Source organism: Pholis gunnellus, assembly GCF_910591455.1.
Source record: "Pholis gunnellus genome assembly, chromosome: 12".
NCBI lineage: Eukaryota > Metazoa > Chordata > Actinopteri > Perciformes > Pholidae > Pholis > Pholis gunnellus.
In genome coordinates this window covers 23,381,220-23,398,808 of record NC_136539.1, presented here as the reverse complement: position 1 = coordinate 23,398,808, position 17,589 = coordinate 23,381,220, and the positions used below count along the sequence as shown (strand labels likewise).

At 41.2% G+C, this 17,589-nt stretch overlaps 1 protein-coding gene across 1 annotated transcript; it reads left to right on the top strand.

Annotated features, from left to right (window-relative positions):
- Positions 1-10,003: 10,003 nt before the first annotated feature.
- On the top strand, positions 10,004-15,255 carry LOC306704102 (interleukin-1 receptor type 2-like; the record flags this gene model as incomplete). The annotated part of the gene is made up of 9 exons (XM_079170315.1): positions 10,004-10,088; positions 10,235-10,493; positions 11,652-11,826; positions 12,375-12,555; positions 13,356-13,484; positions 13,579-13,644; positions 13,748-13,883; positions 14,598-14,743; positions 15,110-15,255. 9 exons carry the CDS (start codon positions 10,004-10,006, stop codon positions 15,253-15,255), a joined length of 1,323 nt encoding a protein of 440 aa, XP_079026441.1.
- Between the last annotated feature and the right edge of the window lie 2,334 nt (positions 15,256-17,589).

Below are 17,589 nucleotides of genomic sequence, written 5' to 3'. Positions count from 1 at the left end.
TCTGTTGTATTAATACTACAGTAGTGTGTGTACATGTACTTCTGTTTGACATGCTGGTTAGAGGTGGAGGGGTGACTTGAGAGAGGGGGGAGGGGGGGGGGGGGTCATTGAAGTATTGTGTTGTTTCGACAGGTGCTTTAAAGAAAGAAGTTTAAAAAGCGGGGGGGTGACTGAGGGAGAACGAGGCTGAAGCAGATGATTTCAGAATAGTATTTTTTGAATTATTACTATTATTATTCCTTGAAGATAAAGTGTAACTATGTGGAGTAAAAACATGTCTTTACCTTTTCTTTTGTTTTTAAAGATTTACGCACATCCACCCACGGTTTGCTTGCTTTGACTCTGAACCCGCAGGAGTGAGAGGAGTGAGAGGAGTGAGAGGTGTGAGAGAGTGAGAGAGTGAGAGTGAGGAGTGAGAGAGTGAGAGGAGTGAGAGAGTGAGAGGTGTGTGAGAGTGAGAGTGAGAGAGTGAGGAGTGAGAGGTGTGAGAGAGTGAGAGGAGTGAGAGGTGTGAGAGAGTGAGAGGTGTGAGGAGTGAGAGAGTGAGAGGAGTGAGAGGAGTGAGAGAGAGGAGTGAGAGGTGTGAGAGAGTGAGATAGTGAGAGAGTGAGAGGAGTGCGCTTGTGTCTAGGAGAAGAGAGATGTGGGTCCAAAAAAAGAACAGTTTAAATGAAAAAAGAAAAGGTGTTTATGTACAATAAAAGTTCGTTGAATCTTCCAGATAGCGTCATGTTTCTCCCCCACCAGTCAAACATGACGGCTGAACTGCTGTGAATAGTCAGATATAATACGATGATAACTGTGTGTGTGTGTGTGTGTGTGTGTGTGTGTGTGTGTGTGTGTGTGTGTGTGTGTGTGTGTGTGTGTGTGTGTGTGTGTGTGTGTGTGTGTGTGTGTGTGTGTGTGTGTGTGTGTGTGTGTGTGTGTGGTCAGAGAGGTAAACGCACGGTCAGCAGGTTATTATTTTTCATCAAATCACTTCATTTCTCTGTATGAATGCAGCACTAAGTGTCCAGAATGTAGAGCAGACGTGTTGCGGTCCGAGGCATGAGATGAAATGTTTTTTTTGCTTTTGTATCTTTGTCACAAGTAATCAATCCTAGATGTTCGATTTTTGGAGTTTTAAAAAGCAGCAGCAGCAGCAGCGGAGGAGATATTCTGCTGTTTAAAGGTCGACCTCATCAAATACAGAACTCCAGACTCTGGACTTCAGCGTTGACCCCCCTCGACTGTTTGGTGGAGATTCTGGAGATTCTGGAGATTCTGGAGACCCCGTTTCTTCTTCTTCTTCTTCTTCCTGATGTTTAAGTTGTCCGTACATGTGAACAGACCGGCAGCAAACTGCAGCATCCGCCTCCTTCAGGACGTCTGCTGAGCTCCGTTTCCACAGCGACTCTGAGAGACAAACGTCACAAAGAAGTTCATCTCGGCTGTGAAGACGTCACCAGTAACAGGCTGCAGACGAGCTGTGTGTGTGTGTGTGTGTCTTAATGCATCAAGGCCTTGACCAGCGGCTGTATTGACTTCATGAATAATAAAAAGGTTATTATTGATATTCTTCACGGGCTCGATGGTCGTTTGCTGACTCGTATTGGGGGGAAAGTGCACAGAGTGCAGCGTTTCAAACTGTTGGTGTGAAAAAAGAAAGAAAGGAAGAAAACTTTGTGTTTGAAGCTTTAGAGCTCGTCGTGAAGCTGAACGCTAGTTTCTGTAAACGTGCGCGTGTTTCACATCACTGTGTTTCACACACATGTTTACAGAGATGCTGTTTATGTTTGATGCATATTCCTGCTTTTAATTGGATATTTAAATTTGTTTGTGTTTTTTTATTTCTGGGTCGTCTCCCCACTAAACTACCTTCTTCACTAAACCATAAAGAACACGCGTGTTCGTTTCAGGTATTCACGCCGCGCTGCTTTGCAGGACGTGAGGTCGACGTTGTTTCTCGTGTCCTCTGCTACTCTAACTTATGTCCTCTCTGTGTACGACAGGAAGTCCTGTATTTTAGTTTTTCTTTGAATAAACTTTAAAAAGTCATTTTAAAAAAGAAGCGCGTGTCCTCTTGTTTTTTTTTTTAAAGTTCCCCAAAAGCTTCACATGCAGCCGTGTTGGGACACACGTTGGCCAACTGAAGCACGTCTTTGTTCTGTTTCAACAGCACATCCACGTAGACGCCAGAGGTTTTTTTTTAAAGTTCTGCACCCAGTGAAGACTCCGTTTATGTAAAGCCGAGCATGCAAAGTGTTGCTCACCGTTACAGTCACGCTCAATACTCACACAGACTATTCGCTTAAAATAAAGCCGGTATCGGTGTGATGCAAACGTTGACTTCTCGTTGAGTCCGCGGTGTTCACGTCTGAACCCGGCGGAAAAGGGAAGTAACGTGTTATTATGTGAGGATGTCTCATTCAGATGAGCGGTTTGTTCCCTGCACACAGGATTCAGTCTGTATGTGTGTGATTTATTCTATTATTCTGTTATTGCAGCCGTCGTCTCACACCTACGATGAAAACCACAGGTGTGTGGCTCATGTTGTACTAAAGCTCCAGTTAGATTCTCTTAAGTCATAGTTTAGGGTGACGTTGTTGTTCCGGTTCTCACTTTAATGTTAAGCTACTCTGGTGGAGTCGTCCGACTCTGTGACGAAACAACGGTGTTTATTCTGCAGGAGACCTTCAACCGGCCGACCTTTACAACATGCAAACTGTGAGATGTTACAGCGACGCAAACCGCTCGAGAAATGTCGTCTCTGTCGGGCCCTTAAACTTCCCGGGCCTGGGAAACCTTTCTGTAACAGCTCTGAAACAAAAGCTGATCCTGTTTGAGCTCTGAGGTGGAAGCATTTATATTCTAAAACGTTTCCACCGAAAGACTTCAGAACAGAAACACGTTTCATTACAGTCGTGCTGGGATAAGATGACATCATCCTGTATTTGTCCCACAGCGGGGAGTTCTGCAACATTATTTCATGTTAATGTGACTTTTATAACTGCAGACGGAGGCTGGTTTCATTCAAACTGCTTTGGACTCAACTTGACGGTATTTCTATCCGACGTTTGAAGTCACTGGTCTTAAAAGCTTTCAGTAGAAAGACGTCGTCCTGATAGATCCACGTGTTTGAACTCACCAGTCTGAAGCTGATCTCCTCTGAGATGACTGAAGCTCAGCAATGAGTTCATTATTTCAGAGTTTCTGTCGAACCAAAGCTAACAAGGAGGCAAGTAATGGACTCAACATGCTGGTTTTAATGTTGGTGATGTAGAGGAAGGTTATGAGAGGAACTGCACAGCGTGTTCTGCCGTCCAGCTGATTAATGCTTCCTGAGCAGAAACGGGTCCGTTTGAGCTAACGATGGTGTAATAAAGTGATAACGATGGTGTAATAAAGTGATAACGATGGTGTAATAAAGTGATAACGTTGAGTCATCTGCAGCATCAGGAGCTCACAGGTGTTGAGCCGACGGGAGGAATTCCCAAAACACGCAACATCTTTCCCAACGTTGTGTTCTGAGCCGGTGACCTTTAACCTTCTGATGTGTTGCTGTTGGCTGTCAGAGGAAAAACAAACCATAATGAACACATGACTGAGGTGAAGTTCATGTGATCATGAAAACATTATTCTCTGAAACATCAGAGGACGAACAAACTAAATGAACTGAGAGGAAGAAGACGAGTGTGATAAACGCCATCAACTCACCTCCACGATGAAGAGGAGGGTTAAACTCATATCTCATGTTCATAAACTACATCATGGCCTTTATACAAAGAAAGAAGTCGAGTATTAAATGTGTTCTAAAGAAATAAATATTTACTCAGATGTAGATTTTTAAGACTTCCTGTTTCTAAAATGTAAAAGTTAATTTGTTTTCTTTGTAAAATCCTCAGAAATGTAAATAATGTTTTTATCTGTTTGTCAGTCACGTGATCACATTCTAAGTTACAAGAAGTCGTAGGTTCACGACCGAGCGCTGCTGAGTGAAGAGATTCATTAAGACGCAGCTCCTCATTGTATTTCACTCTTTCTTTATATATTTAGTTTTAAAGTCCTAAGTGTGAGGACATTAATGAAGAACTTGTGTCTCTGACGTGTTCTCTAAAGCAGAGACACACACATGACATCATGTTACCAAATCTCTGTCCTGTGTTTACAAAGTGCTGCTTCTGCTTGTAAAACAGAACTTTAGCTCCAAACTAAACGTTCTGCTTCGACTGTGAGTGAATCTGAACGTAGACGCAGCGGTAACAGCGGCCGTCGCTCAGCTCTGGGTTACGATGACAGCCAGAGCTTGCGTCACCGAGGAGCACTGATGTCATCAGCGTGAGTCTGCAGAATGTTGGTAAAGCTCCATCACGGAGCAGTATGTCACATCGGTTGAGTAATCCTCCAGAATGCATGATGCGTGGGGGGGGACACCGTGGTTTCCACGCTGTGAGATGACGGAGCAGTTAGTCAGAAGAAAAACATCAAACGTTTTCTTCTTCGGAAGTTTTCGTGCAAGAATTTCTCTGCTTTTTATCACCGGCCTGCGTTCTCACACAGCGAGACGAGGAGGTCGATCGGTTTGATGAACCTCTCTGTGCTCCTCACAGTCGGCCGTTAATAAACACTTAATAAACGATCCTTCCTAGTGGATCTTAAACCAAACGTACATTAGAATAAATGACATTGCTGACTTTTAAAACTAATAAAAAGGTGAAAGCACACAAAGCTCGGCGCTGTTAGAGCTTCTATTTCTAGTAAAGATAAATCCCCGACCGTCTTTATAAATAGTTTACTCTGATATTTATACAAAGTATTCTCACAAACTTACTAAAACATACTGTTTCCAAAGCCAAATAAAGATCGTAGACAGATATTACATTTCAGTTTGCTCAGTTAGTAGAACGTGACCCACATTTTACTCACATTAGCATCAGTTATATTTATATATATTAGTGTTACTGGCCATGAGTTTACATTTGTATCCAGGTCACACAAAACAAGCCTGTTAGCTCGCCAGGCTAACGCTCGTTAGCTTCGCTCTGTGTATCTACTGATGACATCACACGAGTGGATTCAGACCATCGACACAGAGAGAAACTCTTCACAGACTAAACAGGAGCCCCGAACCGCGCCCTGTTTTCTACTTCCTGCTACATCAACAGTCACCTGCTCCCCATGAACGTGCAGAAGCTCACGTATGAGTTTATAAGAAGAACTTAGGGAGTTTCATCACAGAACGGCCTGTTGTTCACCAATCATGAGGTAGAAACCAGCAGTGTAGAGGCCGTCACCACGACGGAGAATGAGGTCAGATGACTCAGCAGCTCTGGAACCAGTAAAGAGTTCATTCACATATTCATCACATGATCACACGATCATCTGTACAGCGTACAGTAACAGAAACACACGGTGATGAGGAGCAAAAGTCAGCTCGTCAAACGCTTTCACTCAGAAAATGTCAACTCGTTTCACCGCGGTGGCACAAATCTCAGCTGAATATTGGAAAGTAAACAAGTTCTTAGTGACTGAAATGTTGTCAAATTCAAATAATATTCAAATAATAATTGAGAGCTGTCAACAAAAGAGAACTCTTTATCTCAACTTTAATGCTAAGAGGAAGAGTTAGACATTTAAGAACATATGATTATTGGCCTTCTGTACGAGTGTTAGACGAGAAGATCAAAGGTTAGCCTAGCTTAGCATAAAGACTGGAAGCAGGGGTAAACAGCTAGCCTTTCTGTTTCCAGAGTATAAAATAAATACGCCGAACATCACCTCTAACGCTCTGACCTCACCTCTGACGCTCTGACGTCACCTCTAACATCACCTCTGACGCTCTAACATCACCTCTGATGCTCTAACATCACCTCTAACGCTCTATCATCACCTCTAACGCTCTAGCATCACCTCTGACGCTCTAACATCACCTCTAACGCTCTATCGTCACCTCTGACGCTCTATCGTCACCTCTGACGCTCTGACGCTCTGACGTCACCTCTGACGCTCTGACGTCACCTCTGACGCTCTGACGTCACCTCTAACATCACCTCTGACGCTCTACCATCACCTCTGACGCTCAAACGTCACCTCTGACGCTCTAACATCACCTCTAACATCACCTCTGACGCTCTAACGTCACCTCTAACATCACCTCTGACGCTCTAACATCACCTCTAACATCACCTCTGACGCTCTAACGTCACCTCTAACATCACCTCTGACATCACCTCTGACGCTCTAACATCACCTCTGACGCTCTAACATCACCTCTAACGGTCTAACATCACCTCTGACGCTCTAACATCACCTCTGACGCTCTAACATCACCTCTGACGCTCTAACATCACCTCTGACGCTCTAACATCACCTCTGACGCTCTAACATCACCTCTAACATCACCTCTAACGCTCTAACATCACCTCTAACGCTCTAACATCACCTCTGACGCTCTAACATCACCTCTAACGCTCTAACATCACCTCTAACGGTCTAACATCACCTCTGACGCTCTAACATCACCTCTAACGCTCTAACATCACCTCTGACGCTCTAACATCACCTCTAACATCACCTCTGACGCTCTAACATCACCTCTAACGTCACCTCTGACGCTCTAACATCACCTCTGACGCTCTAACATCACCTCTGACGCTCGAACATCACCTCTAATGCTCTAACATCACCTCTGACGCTCTAACATCACCTCTGACGCTCTAACATCACCTCTGACGCTCTAACATCACCTCTGACGCTCTAACATCACCTCTAACGCTCTAACATCACCTCTAACGCTCTAACATCACCTCTAATGCTCTGACGTCACCTCTAACGCTCTCGAATCAAACAGCCTCCATCATGTCTTCTCTCCGGAGAGGAAAGCGTCTGGACAGCGAGTGGAGTTAAAGACTTTGAACAATACGACCGGCAGTCTGAAGAACACATTCTTCAGACTTATAACCAGTTTGGACACGACGAGTTAAACATATTTAGATGTGTATTTGAGACTATGTGTGTGTGTGGGGGGGAACGGGTCTCCAGACTGAGGAACCGTTACGACGATCAACACTATTTTAAGGACTTCAGCCATCGTTCAACACTAACTCTTGGTTTGCATGAACAATGTTTAGGATGAGGTTGCTCAACCTTTCGTTGCTGGTCACGAGTCGGCTGTTGGATGCTGAGAGATCTTGAACATGTTGGTCTGCTGAGATGTCTGCTGAGATGTCTGCTCAGATGTCTGCTGAGATGTCTGCTGAGATGTCTGCTCAGATCTTCAGTGTGTGGTTCCAGTCGGCCATTATTGGGCCAGATGTTTGTGATCTCTGCTGTTGGCGATACATTGGTCACAGCAATCGCAGTATCTCTGGTGGTTCAATGTGACATATCTACGGTATGTTTGGATTGCATCATCACATTGTTTTGTATGAATATTGTGTGTCTCCCACCCAAAACCACCACTGGTTGCTGGGAAACAAAAACTATTTGCATGGCTCTAGACTGCTAGTAGTGAGAAAATGTTCTTTTATTATACATTTTCCTTCCCTCTTGTGTGCATGTGTGTGTGTGTGTGTGCATGTGTGTGTGTGTGTGTGTGTGTGTGTCAGTGTGCTAAAACAAACAGAGATGTCCACCACTGACGCAAGAGGCCGATGATGCCAGAGGAACAGCAACAACAGTCGCAAAACACTAAAACTACGCCGCTGTCTGTTCTTCTGAATGAACCTGCAGGAAACAACATATGTTAGGTGTGTGTGTGTGTGTGTGTGTGTGTGTGTGTGTGTGTGTGTGTGTGTGTGTATATACTGTGTGTTGAGTCAGCAGATATATGGGTGGTGGTTGAGCTGTACAGCACACAGCGTTACGTTGGGAAACCTGAGAAATTTCCATCTCAGAGCGGAGGGAACGTAGAAAAGAGAGCCGGCAGGAAGCCGAACACACGCAGCTCCAGTCTCAGCGCGGTCACACCGTGAGTAAAGCCTATTATATATATCTTATATATATTATATATATTATATATTATATATAGTTCATTTGTACGTACATGTATTGAATGTATTGTGTATCTTTTATACTTTTACTAGTGTTTCATGTTAATAAGTATTGCTTGTATGTACTATACTATATGCAGTTTGTATCAAAAATATGATTTATGTATTTATTGACATTTATATTTGTATACAAACCTTTGATGCATTATTTTACTTTGTAGTTTCTCTACTTTTCATAATGTATTTTACACTATTGATTACGTTTTCTAGTTTGACAATTGACTGAATTATACACATTTATACACATGTATACACATTTATACACATTTATACACATGTATACACATTTATACACATTTATACACATGTATACACATTTATACACATTTATACACGTGTATACACATTTATACACATTTATACACATTTATACACATTTATACACATGTATACACAGGTATACACATGTATACACGTGTATACACATGTATACACAGGTATACACATTTATACACATTTATACACATGTATACACATTTATACACATGTATACACATTTATACACATTTATACACATGTATACACAGGTATACACATGTATACACGTGTATACACATTTATACACATTTATACACATGTATACACAGGTATACACATTTATACACATTTATACACATGTATACACATGTATACACATGTATACACATTTATACACATTTATACACATTTATACACATTTATACACATTTATACACATTTATACACATTTATCCTGAAATGCTCAAATAAACTGTGTAAACACGTTTTTGACAAAGAGAATGTAAATATTAGAAAAGTATTTATATATGTGCCATCTATGTTTCATTATCATGAAAGGAATGAAAGTGATGTTCAGAGTAAATGCAAACGTAACAAACTGCAGCAACGTAACGACTGAAATGATCTTATTATTATTATTCTTCTCTTATTGGACATAAACACAGTTAAACAGTGTTTACAGTGTTTTGTGCGTATGATGTCATTGTGAGAGTAGAACTATGAGTTTACTCATCAACAACAAGCTCCGGTTCATCAATAGATTCTTTCTAAGTTTCCATTTTAATCTCAGTGTTGAAAGCATCGTGACTCGTGTGTAAAAACAGAGACACTGAATGGACGGAGCTGCCTTCTGATGACACGGTCAGGGGAAAAGAGTTGTGACTGGTGTGTGTGTGTGTGTGTGTGTGTGTGTGTGTGTGTGTGTGTGAGAAAGTGTCTACTGCTCCCTGTAATCTCAGACGAGGAATCAGAAGCAGAAGTGAAAATGTTCTGGTTTCTGTGGAAAATATGATTCTAACTCTGCGGCGAACGTTCTCTGCACGAAGCCGAGAGCTTCAATGATTCCTGTCTGTAGCATATATTAAACTAAGATGTGATATTATACATAATATGTTATGAATAATAGATATGTTTATGTGTTTTTAAACAGAATACATCAGTAGAATACAGTAAATAACAATTATTAGGATCTATTATACAATATATCTTTAATATGATGACCTACACCAGACAACTCTCATCTATTATTCATGTTTTATTAACCCTTTAAACAGCAGGAAACACACGCTTATGTTTTTAGATGAAAATATGTATTTTCATTCATCATTATTGTTCGTTATTAATCCTGCTGACCTCTGATATCAGCGGCCTTTAAACCTTTAAGGTGACTCATCTCATGTGGTTAACAGTGGCTGCTGAGCGTCTGTGTGTGTGTGTGTGTGTGTGTGTGTGTGTGTGTGTGTGTGTGTGTGTGGGGGGGTGATGACGACTCTTGTGATGTCATACGTTTTTACAATCTAAAGAACAGAGTTTGAATAAAAGCCGGGACGTCGTTGAGACTTAAAGCTGCTGGAGAGGAAACGAGACCTCCGGACTCACGTCTTCATCATCGTGTCGTTTTCCTCCAGCAGTCTTACTCATGAGTTATTAAATTATTAGTCTCTCTGTTCGTTAGACGTCACTGAGCATCGTGTGTTTCCCTGCAGACTGCCATCATGGTCCGCTCGGTGCTGATGTTTGCTGCGCTCCTCGTCCCGTCTGTCTGTGGGAGACCTCTCCTCTCTCCTCTGCCTATGAAAGGTGAGCACGCTGTCATTATACTCCACTATCTGTCGGCAGAGGGTAAAGGAAACGATGGCTGCTGTGATGGTGGAGTTAAAGCTCAGCAGGCTGTTCCAGTGTTTAAAGACTTAAAGGTGGAAGTTAAACGTAGTTTGCTTCTGCAGACGGCTGCTACCTGGTGTCTCCAGAGGTCAACGTGTTAAGAGTGGAGGGCGAGGCCGTGATCCTCTCCTTCCCGATGTTCGAGAGAGTCCTTGAAGTACACAACATCGCCCCCCCCACCGCGAAGTACCTCGTCACCAGGGGCAACGGGACGCAGGGCGGGGCTTATCACGGCGAGGGGCGTGTCCAGCAGCGGGACCACCAGCTGTGGTTCCTCCCGGCTCAGGCTGCTGACTCAGGGGAATACATCTGCACCTACAGGTGAGCATCATTCCCTCCACGGTCTACTACTAACTATTTCATTTTCATTTATTAACATTAACCCGTCGGATACGATATCAAGGCTCTACGTAACATATTATTTAATATTTATTTAATATTATAATATTAAACATTTAACAACATTACTTTCAATACATTGTGTGCAATATAACGTTCTATTATTTTTCAATACCATTACCAACATCCCCTCAGTCTCATGCACAGGACTAATATGTATCACTCTATTGTTCTAATATGTATCACTCTATTGTTCTAATATGTATCACTCTATTGTTCTAATATGTATCACTCTATTGTTCTAATATGTTTATATTTTCTTATTCTTCTGTTGTAATAATTGGCACAAGAATTTCATAAGAAAATCTGATTTGACCTGATGTCATATCTGCCTGTTTATGTCACATTCACAGAGAATATCGTATACATTATATTAACTATCGCTCCGGTGTGAACGGGTCTCATGACTTTGGACCCTAAATGCTGTCAAAACTTTATTCTTTTATTTTTATATCGCCGTGATTCTTGACTGGCAAATAAATGAAACAAAACTGATTCTCACAGGATTCATATTATGACGTAACCTCTGTGTTTAGAGAAATATAACAAATGAGGGAAATGGCAGATTTGCATGAGATTAAGATTAGATTGAAGATTAAGATTAAGATTAGATTATAATGACTAGAGGTCTGCAGGTAATACTAGTCCCGGGACAATGATTCTGAGAACACAGCAGACGTCTCTTTAGAAGTCTGAATCTTTCCTCCTTCTCGACAGGTTATGTTAATTTAAGATGCATTCTAAATCACACACTTTTACTTTGTACTTTTAGTGCAGTACTGCAGTTGTCTTTGTAAAGTACACACTGTTGCAGTATGCATTCGTTTGGGACGTACTTCATCATAACATTGCACCTTGAACTTTTGAATCTATTTCTTATTTATTGTGTAGTAGCAGGATGCAGTAGGACGTCCTGCGTTTGATGTTCTATGTCTGGGGACACACTGTGTGGTAGTTAGTGTCTGTGCTTGAAGCCGGTTGGGGCAAATGCTCTTCACCATTAAGATTAACAATGAGAACAATTAGCTGTACTTGCTCCAGCTTCTGTAAAGTGTGTGTCCTCACTTTTTCTCTCTCCAGGAACGAGACCTACTGTGTCACCGGGAGCATCGGGCTACGAGTGTACGAGTCCTCTTCTGCTGACGTGGAGAAGCTGTCCTACCCGATCCCCGTCTCAGTGGGAGAACACCTGAGGCTGTCGTGTCCGTCGCTGAGTGACTTCAACAGCACGGACAGACCGATCGAGTGGCACAAGGTGAGACAGGAACACCGTGAACGATCAGTCCGTCACTGATGAGACTTACAGCTTTTAAAACTCATTTTCTCTCTTTGATCTGTTACACAATTCAAACTCTGTGTCTTCAACCAGAACCTTGTTACCAAAAATCTTTTTTCTCTTCTACTGTTTTCCTAATTCAACGTGTTTCAAAGATTTTCATTCTTTTGAATTAAGTAAAGCAATGTTTTCCTTTCTTTTTTTAAGAAAATGTGAGTTTTATAAATAATGACTTATAGAATACATACAATCATGAATTAATAATATACAAAAAATACTTGTTTCTAAAACTAATATGTAGAGGATGAAACATGTTAAAGCTGTTTAAGATAAAGACGTGTTCACCACGGTGAGATATTGTGATGTCCGTCGGCTTAAAGGGAGAGGAGCTACAGAGACACTGAGGTCTAACCTCCTCCTACCTCATAATATACTAAAGACCTCGGCTCAAGCTGAACCCTCAACCCTCCCGGTGGTAGTGCCTTGCTCCTTCCCTGTGAGTGACGCAGTGTGTTGCTTCCTGACAGGACTCCGGCCTCACCCCCCCTCAGTCAGGCCGAGTTCAGGGCTCCTTCCAGCAGGACCGAGGTCGACTCCTCATTCCTGCGGTGAGGCGCTCACACGCAGGTGTGTACACCTGTCGGCTCCGAGCGCTCATCGATGACCAGCAGTACAAAGTCAGCAGGACCGTGGTGCTGAACGTGGAAGGTGAGTGACGACACACGTCATTTCTTTCATGTATTCTAGTTATGTATTTTATTTTAAAACCTAATTAAGAATACTCTATATAATGATTTTTTTTAAATCAACAAATTGCGTCAGTACAACTACACATGTTTAAAAATCTATATAACATAAGTTACTGCAGTTATAGGGTCATGAGTAATAATAATCACAATAACACAATAAATCATTAGCGTGTGCTGCCCTCTGCTGGACTGGTAAGTGTAACACTGAGTTAGTTCAGCCAACAGGAAACACTGCTACCGAGCATGAATGATTATTATTAATAATCTGTATAATAACAGACATATTAATAATATAGTGTAAATATTATTTTAATAATAATTATTATTATAACCATCACTATTATAAATGTTATTATTAATACAATTATTGGTATAATTAATATAATCATTATTATTACCAGGATTATCATTATTTAAATCATCAGTATTATTGTCATTGTTATTAACAGCATCATCATAATTATTATTATCATTATTATTATTATTATTTGTATTATTGTCATTATTATTATTGTTATTTGTATTATTGTCATTATTACTGGTATTATCATTATTAATATTATTAGTATCATTATTATTAGTTTTGTTAATATTATTATTATTATTATTAGTAATAGTATTATTTCATTATAATTATTGTTGTTAATATAATAACAATAATAATAATAATTGTTATTATTATTGTTAATATAGGATCATTCTGAGCGTTGTTTGTCTGAATGTGTTTTCACTGGTCTACATTTGTTTATATGTGTGAAGGAGTCGACCCCGTCACCACCGTAGACCCCGTCACCACCACCACCATAGACCCCGTCACCACCAGCGAGCCTGACCTCTCCGAGACCTCTGACTCTGGGCTGACCAGCAGCAGCTTCATCACGGTTCACAGTGAGTTCACATTTCCCTTTATAGAATAAACATAACCCCGTGGTTAATAAATGTGGTGCTACTGATTGATTTATTCTTCTTTATGTCCTTCTAGCTCCACGTATTCAACCACCTGTGATTCTCTCGCCACGCAACAGAACCATCTTTGAAAGTCTGCACGGTGAGCGATAAGACATGATCAGCACGAACACATCAGATCTGATGCGTATCTTCATAATAACTTCATGAATAGATGATGATGATTGACCTCTGACCTCGTTTAGGGTCAGCACTGGAGCTGTCTTGTACGGTGCTCACTGAATGTCAAACGGCGGAGCACACCGTGGTCACATGGCTCGTCAACAACCAATCGGTGGAGTCCTCGTACCTCGATGGGCGGGCTCTGCAAGGGGGGAGGAGGTAACCGCTGATCTGAGCTATTTCTAACACTGACAGCTGAAGTTTAAAGCAGGTGTGAAGTCAACGGGAACTTAACCAAACCTGAAACGTAACCGGTGTGACTCAAACAGCACAACAAACTACACTTCACAGAGGAAACGGTGACCGTTAGAGACACTGAGGAAAACTTTAGATTAGTTTGAAAACTACAATCAACTTTGAAAACATTGTAATCTTGTAATCTATGTAAAAGGCACACTGGACATCTTGAAGTAGGGTTCTTTTGTCCAGTGTAAACAACAAAACTACTTCTCACAAATACATAAAACACTATAAGACGTGATACTACCTGTTCACTTATGTACCTTCTTCACTTTGCTTCGGGCTGCACAGCTTTAGAGATGAAATAATGAAGGAATGTTTTCCCCAGATGACGAGAAAGTCCATATTTTTGGTCGACATCATCCTTTCTCGTACTTTCATAGAAGTGACGATGCGTTTATATTTGGAACCAAATCTTTATTTTCTGTGTTTTTTTCCTGGTTTCTCACTTCCTTCCTTTTGCATCACGCAGAATCAAAGTGTTAGCTTGATGTGTTTGAGTAAATGTCTTTGATATCGGCCCTTTAAAGCTGCTCGTGCAGGAGCATCAGTCCATAAACATCATGTCTAGTTTTCATCAGTTGAACCCTTTCAGTCGTGTAAACAAAGTGTTTGTTTGCTCAATGTTTCCAGGGTAACCGGCGCGTCTGAAGGATGTCACATTGAGTTGAGGCTCGTTGTCGTAACGATGACGGACGAAGACATGAACACGGAGCTGAGGTGCGTCGCTCAGAACCGAGCAGGGAGACAGGAAGTGGTCATCAGGCTTCAACTAGAGGGTGAGTTGTGTGTTTGTGTGTTAGTTACAGTAACTACTGTCACAGGGGACGTTCTAATAAAGGACGTTCTAATAAAGGACGTTCTAATAAAGGACGTTCTAATCAAACAAACAAAAGTACGCTCGGTTTAAACAATGATCCAACCTAAAAACCCAGCTCAGCTTTGTCAACTCTTTAACAATAGAAGTCGCTAACTTTGACGAGAAAGTCTCGTCCTTGTTTTCAACACAAGTTTGGTTAACTATGGAGGTTAGTTTACTGATACACTGAATCATCCTTTGCCTCTGTATGTGAACACCTCTCTCTCTCTCTCTCTCTCTCTCTCTCTCTCTCTCTCTCTCTCTCTCTCTCTCTCTCTCTCCACAGACTCCACATCCACATGGCTGGTGGTCGCCGCTGTGACCGCGTCCTGCTTCCTCGCCGTGGTGTCTGTCTTCCTCTACGTCCTCTTCAAGCCTAAAGGGAGAAAGAAGACGGATTACTTCCTGACTCGTCAGAACAGCAGCTTCTAACACACTCCCTCCAGAGACAGAGACCTTCTTTACTGTGACGTCACCACGTCAAACACTCCTTTTACAGGGATTCAACGTTTTCATATCAGCAGCTGCATTGTTACTTTTTATATATGTGACGTGTGTAAATGTGGCGATTACATGCATTTGGTGTATTTATACAGTTGCCACCATTATCTCGTATTGGTGTGTTGTGCTTTAATGTATGTGATGTATGTCATGTATGTAATGTATGTGATGTATGTCATGTATGTGATGTATGTGATGTATGTGATGTATGTCATGTATGTGATATATGTGATGTATGTCATGTATGTGATGTATGTCATGTATGTGATGTATGTCATGTATGTGATGTATGTCATGTATGTGATGTATGTCATGTATGTGATGTATGTGATGTGATTTATGTGATGTATGTCATGTATGTCATGTATGTGATGTATGTCATGTATGTGATATATGTGATGTATGTCATGTATGTGATGTATGTGATGTATGTCATGTATGTGATGTATGTGATGTATGTCATGTATGTGATGTATGTCATGTATGTGATGTATGTCATGTATGTGATGTGATGTATGTGATGTATGTGATGTGATGTATGTAATTTATGTCATGTATGTGATGTATGTGATGTAATACAGAATAACCAAACTGAAAGTTGAAATACAGCAGAACTTCTAATACGAGGTCAAATTCAATACAATGGCAAAAACTCAGTGTGAAGTTATTTCCTTGTTTTTTAATTCAACACTGTTGACTTGAGTCCGACGCTGTCAGAGAGTTTAGAAACAGTTTAGCAGCCGTCTTCACGTCAACTTATTTTCATGCACAGCCTGAAGTATCGCATCAGAAAAAGCAGAATGGAAACAGCTACATTTGATAAAACTTCCTCAAAAACAAGTTTTGTCGACTAAGTTCTGACTTGGCAAACATTAAGCTCACATGACCGGACACACGTTTGTATTTCTTCATCTGTGGACACCATGAAACATGGACAATACTAGCTGACATGAAGGAACTATTTAAAAGACATATGTCCCGCTTCTTTCTCTGGTAGAAGGTTAGTTAGACGTTAGTTAGTCTGTTTACTGGCTGATTACTGTCATGTGTAAATCATGACTGAACTACGCCTGAGTAGGAAACGTGCCTAACCCGCTTCAAAAAAAAGTTTGCTTAAAGTTCAACACCACTGCAAACTACAACCTCAATAACAAACATATGAAGGAATACCTCAAAACTGAACGTTATTATCTTTATAAACAGGTAGAATTCATAGCTGTTCATTGCTGTTATTGCATTTTATTAGATTTTACAAGTGTACCTAATAATGTGGTCACCCAGTGTAAATCATATACTGTGTGTGTAAATGTGTGTGTAATGTAATACATGTTCTCAGGGAAGCATCTTGTACTGTATGAAGTCCATTTAAAACGTGTGTGTTTGGTGGAATGTAGCCTTTCAAATGTTAAAATGTGCTTTTCTTCATTATTTAGTATTTAATTCTGTTGATGTTCTAAAATCCAACCAGCCATCATTTTCTGTGGTTATTTGGAGTAAAAAGTGAAAAGTTTCCTCTGAAGCAAAAACAGAATAAATGTTTAATGACGATTCACTAACAAGGACCACGCTAATAACAGTATGAGTTTCGAGAGGTTTATTGCATAACGGAATGATTGATAGATTAGGAAGCGGAAGGGGTAAAGGGTAGAGGGATGATGGGATGTAGGGTAGGGATGTAGGGATGAAGGGATGTGGGGTAGGGGTCGAGGTAGAGGGATGTAGGGTAGGGATGAAGAAATTGAGGGTTGTAAGGAAGAAGAAATGAGGAGGGTTTGTAGAAAGGAGGTTAGGCGATCGATGGGGGACCGTTGCTGTCCCGTTGGTGTCCGGTGGCTGGCAAGAACGGGGGGAACGGAGATGTTAGGATGGGGGCTATCTCTTCGGAAGCTCTGGTGGTGCTGAGTCCCCTGTCGTTCCTGTAATCCTGCAAGAGGGAGAGAAAATAGGAAAACAAAACGGGGTTGGGGGGAGGGATGTGAGAACAGAGTCAAAGAGGAAGTGAACGGGTTCGTTGAGCTTAAATACTTGTGCGGGGGAAATGAGCCGTGATCTGGGCGTGATCCCGTTCCTGAACAAAGTTTATAAAACTACATATAAAAAAGTGCCACAACTTTAAAGTGCAGAAGCTACTTGACCAGATGTAGAATCTCAATGGGATTATCCTGAACGAATAAAGGTTAAATACAAATAAAATACAGATGTTCAGAGAAGAAACGTCATTCATCATCAATACAGAGCAATAAGGTCATTATGAAGACGTAGTGT